Source organism: Hemiscyllium ocellatum, chromosome 21, assembly GCF_020745735.1.
Source record: "Hemiscyllium ocellatum isolate sHemOce1 chromosome 21, sHemOce1.pat.X.cur, whole genome shotgun sequence".
In the NCBI taxonomy this organism is placed as follows: domain Eukaryota; kingdom Metazoa; phylum Chordata; class Chondrichthyes; order Orectolobiformes; family Hemiscylliidae; genus Hemiscyllium; species Hemiscyllium ocellatum.
In genome coordinates, this window is record NC_083421.1 from 44,346,962 (window position 1) to 44,362,694 (window position 15,733).

The window sequence follows — 15,733 nt, forward strand, 5'->3', positions numbered from 1 at the left end:
GATTCCATGGGCTGTATGGCTTAATTCTCCTCCTATATCATACAGTCTACACATTCTGAGGACACCTGAAAAATAGCAATGAACACAGTATTAGAGGAAAAGGTCAGAAAGTTATTTCCTGTGATGCTTTGATCCTCTTCTTTCTCCATAAAGTAGGAAATCTCAAACTCTACTAGAGAGTCAAGAAGGTGGATGTGAAGGATGTATGGTAGTATGTTCATTCCCAGTTTTCATATGAAATTTGGATATGACTGAAAAGAGAAGCATATTTCTGAAGCTCTTCATTTTGCATACATAAGAACAAATACAAGAATGCCAAATTTCATGCTATCACAACTTTTTACAATAAAGGGTTGAATGATTGACGATTTGGCTCTGATTCACTGAGGTTCCCAGCTCCCATATTATTCAAAAATGATGCAAGTCTTGAATATTTTAATTTGTTTGCAGAAAACACAAAACACTTTGACTAACTTATTCAAATTTCTGAGATAGCTTGCATTTCCCCAGTGATGTAAGGTAGACCGAGCACTTTTCAGGCCTGAAATTACAACCAATGGCCCAAAGGTGCGTGTCATAGGGAGAACAATGGTCTGATCAGGATAGCTATCCGCTCCCAAGATAGACGCGCTGTGCTGTATTTCTGCATCAAGCTTTCAAAGTGAGTAAATGTTTAGAGCCCTATTTACAAGATTTTTGATAAGATCAGTCTTATCGCGTGTGGAACTTGAGGAATGCTTATTCTGGCCACTGAAGGTAGACAGTACTTTAGTGGATAACTCATTATAGATCTCTTAAACATACACTGAGGACAGTTGTGTTAGGCTTTGAATTTGAGTGCAGGATAGCGTGTATGGCAAATAAGGAATTGCTTACATGTGGATACATAAGTAAAGATTGCAACCTATCTATATATTGGAAATATGCACATATGGAATAGGGTTCATTCCATAAAAAGACACATCATGGAATCCAATTAAAATGCTGGTGATTGCATGGACCTAAAGGATCCTTTGGCTTCACCTATTTGTGCATACATAGTGTCATTAAAACTGAACTTGATGGTACAGTTGTTAAATTCATAAGCATAATTAACATAGATTCAGAAAATGCATTGTATCTAAATTGTCATGATATAGTGATGTGTCCAAAGGTCATTGGTTCTTTCAGCAGCACGTTCATAAATAATCTTGCAATGTCAGAACAGCATATAGATGCAATATTGATTTCAATATGAAGCATGTATGGTCTTCACAAAGGTGAAGAAATCCATTATTTAGTTATATTGAAAAAGCAATAAACATAGAAATGTGGGAAGCCAGAAGTGCAGAGTGTTGTCCATATTTGACTGGGGACATATACCGTTGCTATCAAAAATGTCGCTTGTTATATCATTGTGTTTTAAGGAATGGGGAAATACAATACAGGTATAATAGTGTTACCAAGTAGACAGTTTCTATTATATTTATGGATGTGGGAATTGACAGTCGGGAAAAAATATTGAGAAGAATAACAGATGTAAGATGGTTCAGTTTACAGTACATGCAGACTACCTTTTGTACAATTATAGCATACTTGGATACTGATGGAAGTAAAACACAAATGGTCACAAAGATCATAAAGCAGTTCAACAGGACAAGGCCAACAATTTGCTATGTAGATGAGACCTCAAATTTGAGATTCAGGACCTTTAGCCACCCAACTGCCAAAAAATATTTATATCCCTTGCTTTAGAATTCTTAATTTCGAAATATCATAGAATCCTTACAGTGTGGAAGCAGGCCATTTGGCCCATCGGGTCCACATCGACCCTCCGGAGAGCTTCCATCTTCTCTATCCCTGTAACCCTGCATTTCCCTTGGCTAATCTACCTAGCCTGCACATCCCTGGACACCGAGGGCAATTTTCCATAGCCAATCCACCCAACCTGCTCATCTTTGGACAGTAGGAGGAAACCAGAGCACCTGGAGGAAATCCATCGAGATATGAGAGAATATGCAAACAGACAGTTGCCTGAAGATGTAATCAAACCCAGCTCCCTGGTGCTGGGAGGCAGTAGTGCTAACTACTGAGGCTCCATGCTGCTCTGAGAGTCAATATTGAGAGTTCTTTTTTGTGATTTCCTTGTTGAATTTCAGATTAGTAGCCCACCAGTGCTTTGTGATGCTTCACCAAGGAACAGGATGCTGGTTTGTACTGAGGATAGCCACAGAGCAAACCTTTCTCAGTCACAGAGGTGGAAAAGAGCAATGAATCTAAACGTAAGACAAACGTTTCGTAGTAAATTCATAAGCATTTGTTGTGAGACGATGGTCTGCATAGGTTTGCAGCACTTTTTGCTCTCTTGGATATGATAGAAGTTTATGAAGAGCAGAAAGCTTTTGAAAGTCACATGATTGTCAGAGAACATTCTGACAGGCTCATTCTTAATTGAATTCATGGCTCAAGATCATGGGAACAAATTAAATTTAATACACTGTTTTCCTTTCTAAATTCCAAAGCACTTAATAATTTGATTTATAACAAAAGCCAACCAGAGATTTAATTTTACACTAGTGCTTTTGGGTTCCAAATTTTCCGACACATGTTTGATAGTTGGATTAAACACCCTTGGGTGCAGAGGTGTTGGGATTTGATTGGCATGAAACCAGCATAGTAATTTCAAAAACTGGTCTTGGGATATAAAATAGCAAGTTGTTGCTAAAGGGTATAACAGATTTTGTTTTCTCCAGAGTTCCAATATGGACACAGATGTCCAATAACGTTTCTTTTACCTCTGTGTAATCTTTTCGTCTCTTTAATATTCTCTTAAGTATGAGGTTGGCTGTTATGCAGATGTGCAGATAGATATTCTCAAAGCCTAGCTTTTTCAAAAATAAATCTCTTGTTGCAATGGCTCCATCTACTGTGTATTTTTTTTAAATTGAACTACTGCACCAGTAAGTGTAACTAAGTTTGTCCTATCTTTAATACTCTATAAACTGAAAAGTGTTCATGTTTGCTTTAAAAAATGTTTAAATGATTTTTAAGATAATAGCTGGTATTCAGGAGTATGGTTGTTTTCCTTGTGTATTAATTGCATCTTATTATGAAATTGCCTGGAATGTTTTAAGTTTCAGGGTTGCTCCTAAGAAAAGGATATGGGGGAAGAAGGATAATCTATATCACTAACTAAAACAAGATGCAACATTGACAACTTCTTGTGTGTGTTTTTAAGTGTTCTTTTATTCTGTCATGGAAGTCAAGTTAAATGTTGTATAAGCTAATGGAAAATGTTCTTCCATGCATTCAATGTAAAACAAGCCTCCCAAAGAGAGGAATATTGCATATGTTCTACAGATAAAAAGACCAGCCGCAAGATAGCCTTGTCATCTTATATAGCAGTGGAGATGGTTCTGATATAGTTATTTTGTTCTCATGGTTAATCAAATACTTCCAATTAACAGGCTTTATGTAAAAGCAATGTAAGAAATATCCTGCACCTCTACCACCCTGTCTGTTTTAAATTCTTTGAGTTGAGATTCCATGACCAAAATGGTTTTCAAGAGTTTCAGATCATTGTAGTGAAACAATCATGATTAAAACTGCCAAAACTATAATCTGGCCTGGAGTTTGTCTTTTTGTAACTATTGAGTGCTCATCATCACAGCAATTCAAGCACATTATGTTACTGTAAAAATGTAAGTACAACTTATGTAATTACATGACTTCCTACAATCCTCCTGGTTTAGGAGCTAATTTGTGGAAAGTGACTAAATGAATGAATTGTGAGCACTCTCTTGCAGAACAGTATCTTAACTCTTAAACTCACCACAAGTTGTCTCTCTGTAACAAGACATCAGTTCTACAACCTTCTGGGATTATGGTGACTTTACCTTTTACAATGGTGGATTAGATGCAGTATAGGAAGGTTTGTCACAACTTCATATTTAAATTAGTTTGGCTTCACCATTATTGAGAAAAGATTATCAATGACATTCATATAATTATAAGCTCAATTATAAACTTTATGGGGTAGCACGGCAACTCAGTGGTTAGCACTGCTACCTCACAACACCAGCGACTTGGGTTCGATTCCGGCCTCGGGTGACAGTCTGGCTGGAATTTGCACATTCACCCAGTATCTGCATGGGATTCCTCCGGGTGCTCTGGTTTCCTCCCACAATCCAAATCTGTGCGGGTCAGGTGAATTAGCCATGTTAAATTGCCCACAGTGTTAGATGCATTAATCAGGGGCATATATAGGGTAGTGGAATGGGTGTGGGGAGGGTTACTCTTCAGAGGGTCGGTGTGGTCTTGGTGGGTCAAAGGGTCTGTTTCCATACTGTACGCAATCTAATCTAAACAAAGTCTAATTCATAATTATTTTACATCTAGTATTAAACTATCCTCTCACTCTAAATGTGTTACTTGCTCACGGGTATACAGTGTTGTGCATGAAATCACAAAGGGAAAGTGATACTGTGGTAGTGGTAAACTTTACAAGGACGGGCCCTTTGTTCTTCTCTCCATACCTTAGAGTCCAGTGTTTTCCTCGTCTTTGGCTTGTAAAACATTTTCAACTTGATTGAGAAATGAGCAACATGACTTGAGACAAAAGTTGAGCTGGTTTCCCTCAGCCTTCCTCATGTGGGGTAGCTTAAAGAAAACACAAGACTACATCTGAAAGAATCCTCCACCTGTAAGCAGCTCTTGTCCCTCAAAGTTCCAGTTTTTCCACCAGCACCATGAACAATTAATTGATTCCCTTTGTTATCCATGGCTTAGAATTTTAAGGATGGTATGAGAATGTACCTGTCCTTGGATAGATCACTATCATAATAGTATCATAGCTTGTAACCCAGCGCAGGTAACCTCTACCTCTGCCTGGACAAATGAACAATATTGTGGGGAAGACCAACCACTGAGTTCGCAAATGACTCTACTACCCTCATGTAATAACAGGGGTGTAATTCACAAAATGTTTTCAATATTTTGTGTTTTAATGCATTACAGACTGTAATTGTGATCTTTCAACTGGTTGCCATTTTTGTAAAGATGCCCATAGGTTAAAGACAATTTTCAGCAACAATTACTGACTATTCTGTGGAAGAAGTATAAGTTTTTTTTATCAAAACTAACTAAATTTATTCAGAAGGAGGTCATGAAAAACATTACCAATAAAGCTTCTGATTAGTAATAGTTGTCACAACGACTATTTATCAAGGGAACCCAAAAGCAGTTGATCTTCTGTTCACTTAACTAGTTTAAAAAAGATCATTATCTCTGGCCTGCAATTTCCCAATTCATGATCCATGTAAGTGACACTACTTACTGTCAGTGTTGACTGATCTTTGCAGGACCATTTAAGTATTGACTTTGGTGGGTTGGAATCAAACAAGCCAATTATCAAAGTTAGTATATTGAAAACAAATTTATTTGATTGTTTTATTTCATGTTTCAACCTCTACTAGCCTGTCTGTTTTAAATTCTTTATGAGTGTATTGACATTCCATGACCAAAATTTGATTTATAACAGTCCTTCTTTGCAAAATTATTCAAAGAATATTTGGGTAGTAATAATAAAATTTCACTGTGTAAAATTATTTTAACCTGGAGAGATGCAGTTGTGCTGGTTGTCTGGATGTTGTTGTGTGCAGTCTGTAGTAGCCATTGAACAACTTTCTCTTTAAATATTTTATCAGAGTTAGACGGTTGAAAATGTGTGAATTTTCAGTGCTGTAAGAGAGGCAGCTACGGACAGAAACAGGAAGGAATACTTAAAAAGAAGCAACAATTTGCACCTTTGAATTACTCGGCAAATCAAAATGGCTGTGAATTTTCCACTCCCTGCTGCTATGAAAATGAAAAGAGATATGAAACGAGTTTGAATGTTCCTCCACTATCATTTGGCTGAATCATTTTGCCTGCCAGTTTTGAGCTGCAAAGTTGGCAAACAGGCTAATAAAGATGGTCGCAGGAGAAACATCAGCTGATGATTCTGACAAATCATTACGTCATCAAGCAAGGTTGGTGTTGTTATGTCTAAAGTTGATAAAATAGTTTGTGACTGTTGGAGTGGTGATTGCAGAATGAGAATATCAGAATTATACAAGTGTGGGTATTTCATTTTACAAGCTGCGCAGATCTGTATGAAATTGCTCAAGATATTGACTCAAAATGAAGCCCTCCTTAGCAAAGTTGAGGCTATATGATGGAATGATACTCATCACAAGACAAAAAATGAAGCTGGGATCCAAATACAATGAGGAAATGAAAATCTGGAACTCCAGATGGTAGATCTCAGTTGAAATAAATCTAAGCTGAAAATGTGTTGCTGGAAAAGCGCAGCAGGTCAGGCAGCATCCAAGGAACAGGAGATTCGACGTTTCGGGCATAAGCCCTTCTTCCTGAAGAAGGGCTTATGCCCGAGATGTCGAATTTCCTGTTCCTTGGATGCTGCCTGACCTGCTGCGCTTTTCCAGCAACACATTTTCAGCTCTGATCTCCAGCATCTGCAGACCTCACTTTCTCCTGAAATAAATCTAAAGCTTATAAATTTTGAACATGCCAGAAGAGCTCTGCAGCATTTTGCAGTCCACTAAGCCATTGACTGCCATACAGATTCTAGAAGATTACAGAGATGTTTTTATGGATCTTGGATGTCTTCCTGGTGACTATTGTCTTGAAGTGGATGAATGTGTGAGAACAGTGCAGTATCTGCCAGTTGGCATGAAGTCTGGAAATGAAGGGCGTACTCAAGAAAGTGGCAGTGCCTATGGGCTGGAGAAGCAGCACGGTAACAATGAATAAAGAGAGTGAAATCATAGATACAAAGCCTCAAAGATCTCACAATCCCATGCGAACCATTGGGAAACTGTTGCTATAACATGTCAAGGCAAATATTTTTAATACTCTCAGTATGAATGATGGTGAAGCAGGATGAATGTACTAGATTTTTAACTATATTCAGAATATCATTAAGAAGATACAGATGGTTCCACATGCTATTTTTTCCACTGTTACCTAGAGAGTGTTCCCAGAGTAGAAGCTATTATGAAGCTTCTACTAGTCTATAGATTTGAAGACAAAATCGTGGATCTAATCGTGTATCATGATCAGAATTTGGTATGATTGCTAGAAAGAGCTCAACAGGTGAACCTGAAATTAAACCTGAAACCAATAATAAACAGATATTTCTTAAACATGAATTTTCTTTCTGAATCATAGAAATAAGAAGGTATATCTAATTGGAGACATCATAATAGAAAAACAAATCTTATCGCCAAACAAGCATACTCCTTCACACGAGTAGTAGCTATGCTCACTCTTTTCCTCAGTCAGCTTATTCCGGTTTCTTCAGCAACCTATGACACCTCTGTTGATAACTTTATTTCAATCACCAAATCTATTTTCTGCATATTCTAAAGCATATTAGACATATCATAATAATGAAATGCATCTGTCTTGTCAGTTCTGATGATAAGCTATCCAGGAATTTTTAACCTGTATACTGACTGATCTGCTGATTGTAACAATTTTATGTTTGCATATGCAGTTTATTCCAGTTATTTGTCAGTGCAGGCATGTGATACCTGCTGCTGAGATAAAATGCTCCATAGACTAATTTTTCTTTATTCTATTGCTTTGGTATTAAACTTTAGTATCTGATTATAAGATGCAATTTCATCAGTTCTTTTGGCTAACCATGTAATATTTTAGATCACTAGGTAAATTGTTGTTACAATTAATCATCAACAATTGTACGTACAGTTTCTCAGTTTGTTTTAACTTTCTTTGCAAAATTTATCAATGATTAGGAAATAATGAAAATATTAGTACATTAATCATATCTTTCCAAGAAATTCAGGTGTAATGAAGGTTACTGCACAACTTGTACAGTGCCGACTGATGTCACTTGCAAGAGCAACTAAGTACAATTGTATTCTGAGTATTGAAACATTTACACAGCAAAGTAACATTTAATACAACATGTTAAATGGGATGACAAATATATGCATTACAGTGTGTGATTACAATTCCTATGGGCAGGTAGCTATTATGAAAGGAAGAATTTTAATCTTAAAACTAACAAAGTAATTGGTATTGAGGCCCCAGGCTAGACTGAGGAACATCTGTGAACCATTCCTTAATGAAATTAACCATCTTAGTTATTAAAATTTTTGGCTGGCTTCAATTGGAAAACAGCCTAACTACTTCCTAATAACTTTTAAATTTCATTAGTAATTTTATTACTCAGCCTGCTACAAATTTTAAGCAGGTGGGAAAGAGCACTCGGAGAGTGAATACTTCTGCCACACTATGTTGACTCTATGTTATTAAAATTATACAGTTGTTTGATGAAGGTTTTCACTGCCCAGATGATGTTTTATAACTACAAAAACAAAAACTAAAATCTTGTTTTTGAGAACTTCCATCTCACCAAGGAGACCTGAGGCCAATCCATGCCCAAAAATTTATTCTAAAAGATCTGCTCTCATTTTGACAGCTGTGACAAATTCTCACACAGCAGCTGAGATGATTCCAACAAGCTATAACAATCAACACAATTCTAAATTAAAATACACATTGTCATAAAAACGTATCAATTTGACCAATCACCCACTATTAAATAAATTCCAGATCCTTGCCAAAAAGTAATCAGTTATTCCTTGACCCATACTTACCTGTGTTTCATTGAAATCCATCTACTAATTTCTGTGATACATTGTTTGCAGACTAATGGACAAAAGTATTGCCTCCAAATTTCAATGGCAGAGGTAAAAATGCGTTGAATGCACCAAAGAATCCTTAAGACAACCCTAAACCTGTTAGGATTCTTTACCCTTTTATTTCTCATTTAAAATCCACTCTGTTCACCACCATCCACAACCCCATGAATGCTAGCAAGCAATGCCAGAATAAAGCTGATTTATCACTGTGAATGATTATGATGTAGTAGACATCACAGAGACGTGGTTGCAGGGGGTTCAGGACAGGCAGTTAAACATCCAAGGATTTACAACTTATCAAAAAGACAGGGAGATGGGCAGAGGGGGTTGCCTTGTTAGTTAAGAATGAAATTAAATCAATGGCACTGAATGATATAGGGTCAGAGGATGTGGAGTCTGTGTAGGTGGGGTTGAGGAAAGGCAAAAAACCCATAATGCGAGTTATTTACAGACCTCCCAGCAGTGGTCAGGACCAGGAGCTTAAAATGTACCAGGAAATAGATAGAGCATGTCAGAAAGGCAAGGTCATGGTGATCACGTACCCAGGTGGACTGGGTGAATAATGTTGCTGGTGGATCCAAAGAAAGGGAATTCATGGAATGCTTATAGGATGGCCTTTTGGAACAGCTTGTGATAGAGCCCACAAGACAGCAGGCTATTCTGGACCTAGTGCTATGTAATGAGCCAGACTTTATAAAAGATTTTAATGTAAGGGAACGCTTAGGAGGCAGTGATCATAATATGGTATTGGTCAGCCAGCAGTTTGAAAGAGAGAAGGCAAAATTGGATGTAATAGTGTTACAGTTAAATAAAAGTAATTACAGGGGCATGAAAGAGGAACTGATGAAAATAGACTGGAAGCAAAGCCGAGTGGGGAAGACAGTAGAGCAACAATGGCAGGAGTTTCTAGGTGTAATTGAGGACACAGTACAGAGGTTCATCTCAAGAAAAGAAAGATTATCTGGGGTGGGGGTGGGGGGAATTAGACAGCCATGGCTGACAAAGGAAGTCAGGAAATGTATCAAAGAAAAAGAGAGAGCCTATAAAGTAGCCAAGAGCACTGGGAAATCAGAAGATCGGAAAGGCTACAAGAAGAAACAAAGGATAACAAAGAAAGAAATAAGGAAGGAGAGGATCAAACATGAAGGTGGGCTAGCCAGTATGATAGTAAAAGTTTCTTTTAATGTATAAGAAACAAATGAGAGGCAAAAGTAGACATTGGACTGCTCCAAATTGATGCTGAAAGGTTAGTGATGGGAGATAAGGAAATAGCTGAGGAACGTCTTAAGTACTTTGCATCAGTCTTCACAGTGGAAGACATGAGTAATATCCCAACAATTAAGTAGAGTTGGGGGCAGAGTTGAATATGGTAGCCATTATAAAAGAGACAGTGCTAAAAAAGCTAAAAGATCTAAAAATTGATAAATCTCCTGGCCCCGATAAGCTACATCCTAGAGTTCTGAGGGAGATGGCTGAAGAAATAGCAAAGGCATTGATTGTGAACTTTCAAAAGTCTCTGGAGTCAGGTAAAGTCCCAGATGATTGGAAAATCACTGTTGTAACCCTTTTGTTCAAGAAAGGATCAAGACAAAAGATGGAAAATTATAGGCCGATTAGCCTGATCTCCGTTGTTGGTAAAATTCTAGAATCCATCGTTAAGGATGAGATTTCTAAATTCTCGGAAGTGTAGGGTTGGATTAGAACAAGTCAGTATAGATTTAGTAAGGAGAGGTCATGCCTGACAAATCTGTCAGAATTCTTTGAAGAGTTAACAAGTAGGTTAGACCAGAGAAACCCAGTGGATGTCATCTATCTAGACTTCTAAAAGGCATTTGATAAGGTGCCTCATGGATGGCTGCTGAGTATGGTGAGAGCCCATTGTGTTTGAGGTGAGCCACTGGCATGGATTGAGGATTGGCTGTCTGACAGAAGGCAGAGAGTTGGAATAAAAGGCTTTTTTTCGGAATGGCAGCCAGTGACAAGTGATGTCCTGGAGGGTTCAGTATTGGGGCTGCAGCTGTTCACTTTATATATCAATGATCTGGATGAAGGGACTGGGGGCGTTCTGGCGAAGATTGCCGATGATACAGAGTTAGGCGAACAGTTAGTTAGTACTGAGGAGGTGGGAAGGCTGCAGAAAGATTTAGACGGTTGAGGAGAGTGGTCCAGGAAATGGCTGATAAAAGTCAACGCGAGCAAATACGAGGCCTTGCACTTTGGAAAAAAGAATTCAGGCATAGACTATTTTCTAAATGGTGAGAAAATTCATAAAGCCAAAGTACAAAGGGATCTGGCAGTACTAGTCCAGGATTCTCTAAAGGTTAACTTGCAGGTTGAGTCTGTAATTAAGAAAGCAAATGTAATGTTGTCATTTATGTCAAGAGGGTCGGAATATAAAAGCAGCAATGTGCTTCTGAGACTTTATAAAGCTCTAGTTAGGCCCCATTTAGAATACTGTGTCCTACTTTGGGCCCCACACCTCAGGAAGGAACTGGAGCGTGTCCAGCGGAGATTCACACAGATGATCCCTGGAATGGTCGGCCTAACATATGATGATCAGCTGAGGATCTTGGGATTGCATTCATTCGAGTTTAGAAGGTTTAGGGGAGATCTAATAGAAACTTACGAGATGATGAATGGCTTAGAAAGGGTGGACACTGGGAGGTTGTTTCATTAAGTGGGGAGGCTAGGACCTGTGGGCACAGGCATAAAATTAGAGGGGGGTGGGGGTCAGCTTAGAACAGCAATAAGGAGACATTTCTTCAGTGAGAGAGCGGTGGGTATGTGGAATTCATTGTCACGGTGTGTAGTGGAGGGTGGGATGCTAAATGTCTCCAAGGCAGAGATTGATAAATTCTTGATCTCACAAGAAATTAAGGACTACAGGAAGAGTGAGGGTAAGTGGAGTTGAAATGCCCATTAGCCATGATTAAATGGTGGAATGGACTCAATGGGCTGAATGGCTTTACTTCCACCCCTATGTCTTATGGTCTTATGGTCATACCAAGTTTAATGTGCAACAAATATACATGCTTACCCAGTTATCTTTACTTATAGTTTTTAAATTGTAAGTTTATTAATTTCTTTTATTTTGGATTCTTTTGTGTTCTGTTATCGATCAAACTAGAACCTGTCAAAATATTCTCAGAAGGTAGCCTAGACCCGAACTTATTCTTATTTTAAAGGCAAACGTATAGTGTCTGTTTTCGATGCGATGTGACTGGTCAACCTTATCAACATTAACCAAAACACAATTTGTTTAAACATTGTTGAATTAAAATACCAAAGAAAGAAGAGTGGCTCAGTGGTTAGCACTGCTGCCTCACAGCACCAGGGACCCAGGTTTGATTCCAGCCTTGGGTGACTGTCTGCATGGAGTTGCACATTCTCCCAATGTCTGCGTGGGTTTCCTCCCACAGTCCAAAGGTCAGGTGAAGTGGCCATGCTAAATTGCCCATAGTGCTAGGTGCATTAGTCAGAGAGAAATGGGTCTGGGTGGGTTATTCTTCAGAGGGTCAGTGGGGACTGGTTGTGCCAAAGGGCCTGTTTCCGCACTGTAGGGAATCTAATCTAATTTAGAATAATTTAACTCTACTGGAAACCTTAAGAGAATAATAGTAGCGTAACTGTTGCTAATTAATTGTTCCAATATAATAATATCTTATTATATTGGCAAAAAAGGAAAATTCAGACACAGATTGTTGCATGCAGTTCTCCAATCCAGAGGAAAAGTGCATCAAGAGAAAATTCCAAGAGAGTAGCAGCCAGGAGACATTTACTGAAGCTTTCAACTCTGTTGAGATCCCCATAGCTTCTGATGTTCCTCAGAAATCCTGATCTGTGAGAGCTGGCCGCATCCATTCAGGCTGTTAAAAATAGGCCTCCAAAGCTGTTTACTCCAGTGATCTTAATTAACCAACTCCGCAGCTCTGTCTTAAATAAAAGGGCAAAATAACTTTTTAAAGTGACAGAATTGTCACAGTAACCTGAGTTGTAGTCATTGTTGCTATTGTCTTAATACTGATGTATGTGTGCAATCAATTTTATTCATTTTAAATTGACAATTTCAAATTTACTGAGGGCTTGTCAAGTGAGGAAAATATTACTTTTGGTAGTGAGAATTGTCAATGGAATTTGCTTTCATGATCCATCATTTTCAGTACGTCAATGAATGGAATGAGCTTGCTGTTGTCACATTAACAATCAGCCTGCTTCCTGGACAATTGGTCATGTTTAAAACAGGTACAGAAATTTACCGTGACCCCTAGGGGAGGTGATAGTTTAGTGATATTGTCACTGGATTAGTAATCAAGAAGTCTGGACAAATGCCTGGAGACATGAGTTCAAATCCCACCACAGCCGGTAGAGACATTGGAATATGCATGTAAACAAAATAGATCTCCAGGCTTCCTGAAACCACTCAGAGAGGATTTCTAAAATGAAACTAAATCTTAACATACTATAATTAGATTAGATTAGACTTACAGTGTGGAAACAGGCCCTTCGGCCCAACAAGTCCACACCGACCCGCCGAAGCGCAACCCACCCATACCCCTACATTTACCCCTTACCTAACACCATGGGCAATTTAGCTTGGCCAATTCACCTGACCCGCACATCTTTGTGACTGTGGGAGGAAACCGGAGCACCCGGAGGAAACCCACGCAGACACGGGGAGAACGTGCAAACTCCACACAGTCAGTCGCCTGAGTCGGGAAATGAACCCGGATCTACAAGCGCTGTGAGGCAGCAGTGCTAACCACTGTGCCACCGTGCCGCCCACAAAAAATTGAACATAATATTATACTTTGTTCTTAATAATATGAAGATTGTAGCTACCAGAGCAGGTCAGAAGCTGAGAATTCTACAAACAGTAACTCACATCCTGACTCCTCAAAGCTGTCCATCATCTACAAGCCGCAAATTATCAATGCACTGGAATACTTTCCACTTGCTTGGATGATTCCACATAGGCTGGTATCCCATCATCGGGTCACCCTTTATTTACACATGGAGAGTCCTTCACACTAATCCAACTCCCTCAGAGCCAGTTCTCACACTGTCAGAGTGTCTGACACTCCTGTTTATATCTGTCAGCCAGGGCTCCGATATTGAACCAGGTTAACAGCCCCAATTTGGGAACTCATATTCTATGAGGTCCATCTGGCTGATCTTGTTGCAATCACTGCATCCCTCCCCCTCTGAATCCAAGGACAGAAGCAATTCTTTCTGTTGTAGCTCTGCCTGTGCATTTAGCAATGGGTCAGGTTCCTCCAACTCTGCCTCTGATACTGGCGGCGAGTAACACAGTAACTCGCTTCTTGGGCCTGGAGCATTTTGGAAGAAACTCATTCTCTTCTTTTGGTGACAAAGGGATTGAGGTGGCAACATCGACCATGCCCATCTCTGATTCCAAGGTATCTTCAACACTTGATGGAAAGGGAGAACCCATGGGTTCTGCAACAATCGGAAAGGCTATTGATGAGTCGAGCATGATGTGCTCCCACACTGTTTGCAAGTTTGTAGCTTTCAAATGGTCCATGGGCTTATTTAGCACTGCCACCTTTACCTAGACTTTATACGTCACTGGACCTGACCTCATGGCGACCATGCCTCTTACCTCATGTAGGACCATTCCCATGGTTCCTACACCAAACTTCATTGCCTGAAGTAAACTGTCTCTCTCGCTTAGCAGAGTTTTGTATCCAGAATTGGCGTTCCTGATGCCGTTTTATCCTCCCCCCAAGGTCTGGGAAGATCAGGTTTAACCTGGTGTGAAGTCTTCTCCTCACTAGCAACTCCTCTGGAGCTATCCCTGTAGTTGCATGAGGGCTGGTCCTATAATCAAACAGGAACTGGGACAACTTGCTGTTGGCTGTTACTTTAAGCCTGCCTTCAAAGTTTGGTCTGCTCTTTTGGTCAGACCATTGGATGATGGATGATATGAAGCTGTTCTTATGTGAAGAATGCCTTTTGACTGTAGGAAATACTCCAATTCCTTGCTAGTAAACGATGGCCCTTTACCTCTGACCAACACATCCGGCAGTCTGTTCATTGCAAAAGATGCGTACGGTTTTTCTATCGTTGTTTCCATCAACTGAATTTACAGAGGAATTGTTCTTTTGACAAAAAAAATCTTTTTTCGTAGAATTTGATACATGGATTAATGGCTTAACTAAAAAAAGTCAAAATTATTCACTTTAAAGTCCAATGCGGAAATGTGTCCAGGCAAGTAGATCACTTCAACAGCTATTCCAGTTCCTTCCCCCATAATACAGGGTTTCTTCTACAAGAAGTACAAAATGTGATCACTGTGTTTGCTCCTACCAAATATTTGGTCCTGCACATATGCAGGCAGGCTGTAGAACTGGCAATAATATTTACCAAGATCCCAGAGGGTAGCTGGAGCACAGGGGCACTCTTGACACTCACTGAAAGCGATACCTATTACCAAACATTTTGTGGCACACTTCTCTGCTTGCCCATGGCACACCAGTGTGCTGTGGTATACTGGTTAAAACCTATTAGATTTTTGCATATGGGAATGTCAATCTGCTGTACAGAGGCACAGCATTATTAGTTTGGATTTGGACTCATTTTTTTTTCCCAAGCATCTGCTGTTGAAAGCATAGTAGTAATTTTCAGGATGGTATTTTGCAACTACACGTCCACTAATTGTTGGTCTCTCAGATCATGATGAAATCATCTTGAAAGGCCAGCCTTCTTGGAATTGACTTTGTGACTTTCCTTTCAGGAGTGGAGCTAACAAATTATTCAAAACTTTGCTGTAACTTATGAAGTGCCCACTTACACATTGCAGACGTTTGACTCTACACTGCTCTTGACTCAACACTCCCCTCTCTCCTGTTGTCGACATTCCTGGATAAAGTAAATATTCCCAGAAATTTTCCCACAGTAGCTGGGTCTTTTGTGGCTGTATTGCTCACTGCGTTTATTTTGGTGCTTTAACCAGACAATATACCTGTCAAAGGAACATTCAGAACTGTTATGGATGGTTTAGT

At 39.3% G+C, this 15,733-nt stretch overlaps 1 protein-coding gene across 1 annotated transcript in view; it reads left to right on the top strand.

The window, feature by feature from the left end:
• Positions 1-6,546: 6,546 nt before the first annotated feature.
• LOC132825665 (adhesion G-protein coupled receptor D2-like) overlaps positions 6,547-15,733 on the top strand; it is a 145,171-nt gene continuing 135,984 nt past the window's right edge. The window contains exon 1 of the mRNA XM_060841040.1: positions 6,547-6,778. Within this exon, the coding sequence (XP_060697023.1) occupies positions 6,547-6,778 (232 nt within the window). The remainder of the gene's footprint in view (positions 6,779-15,733) is intronic.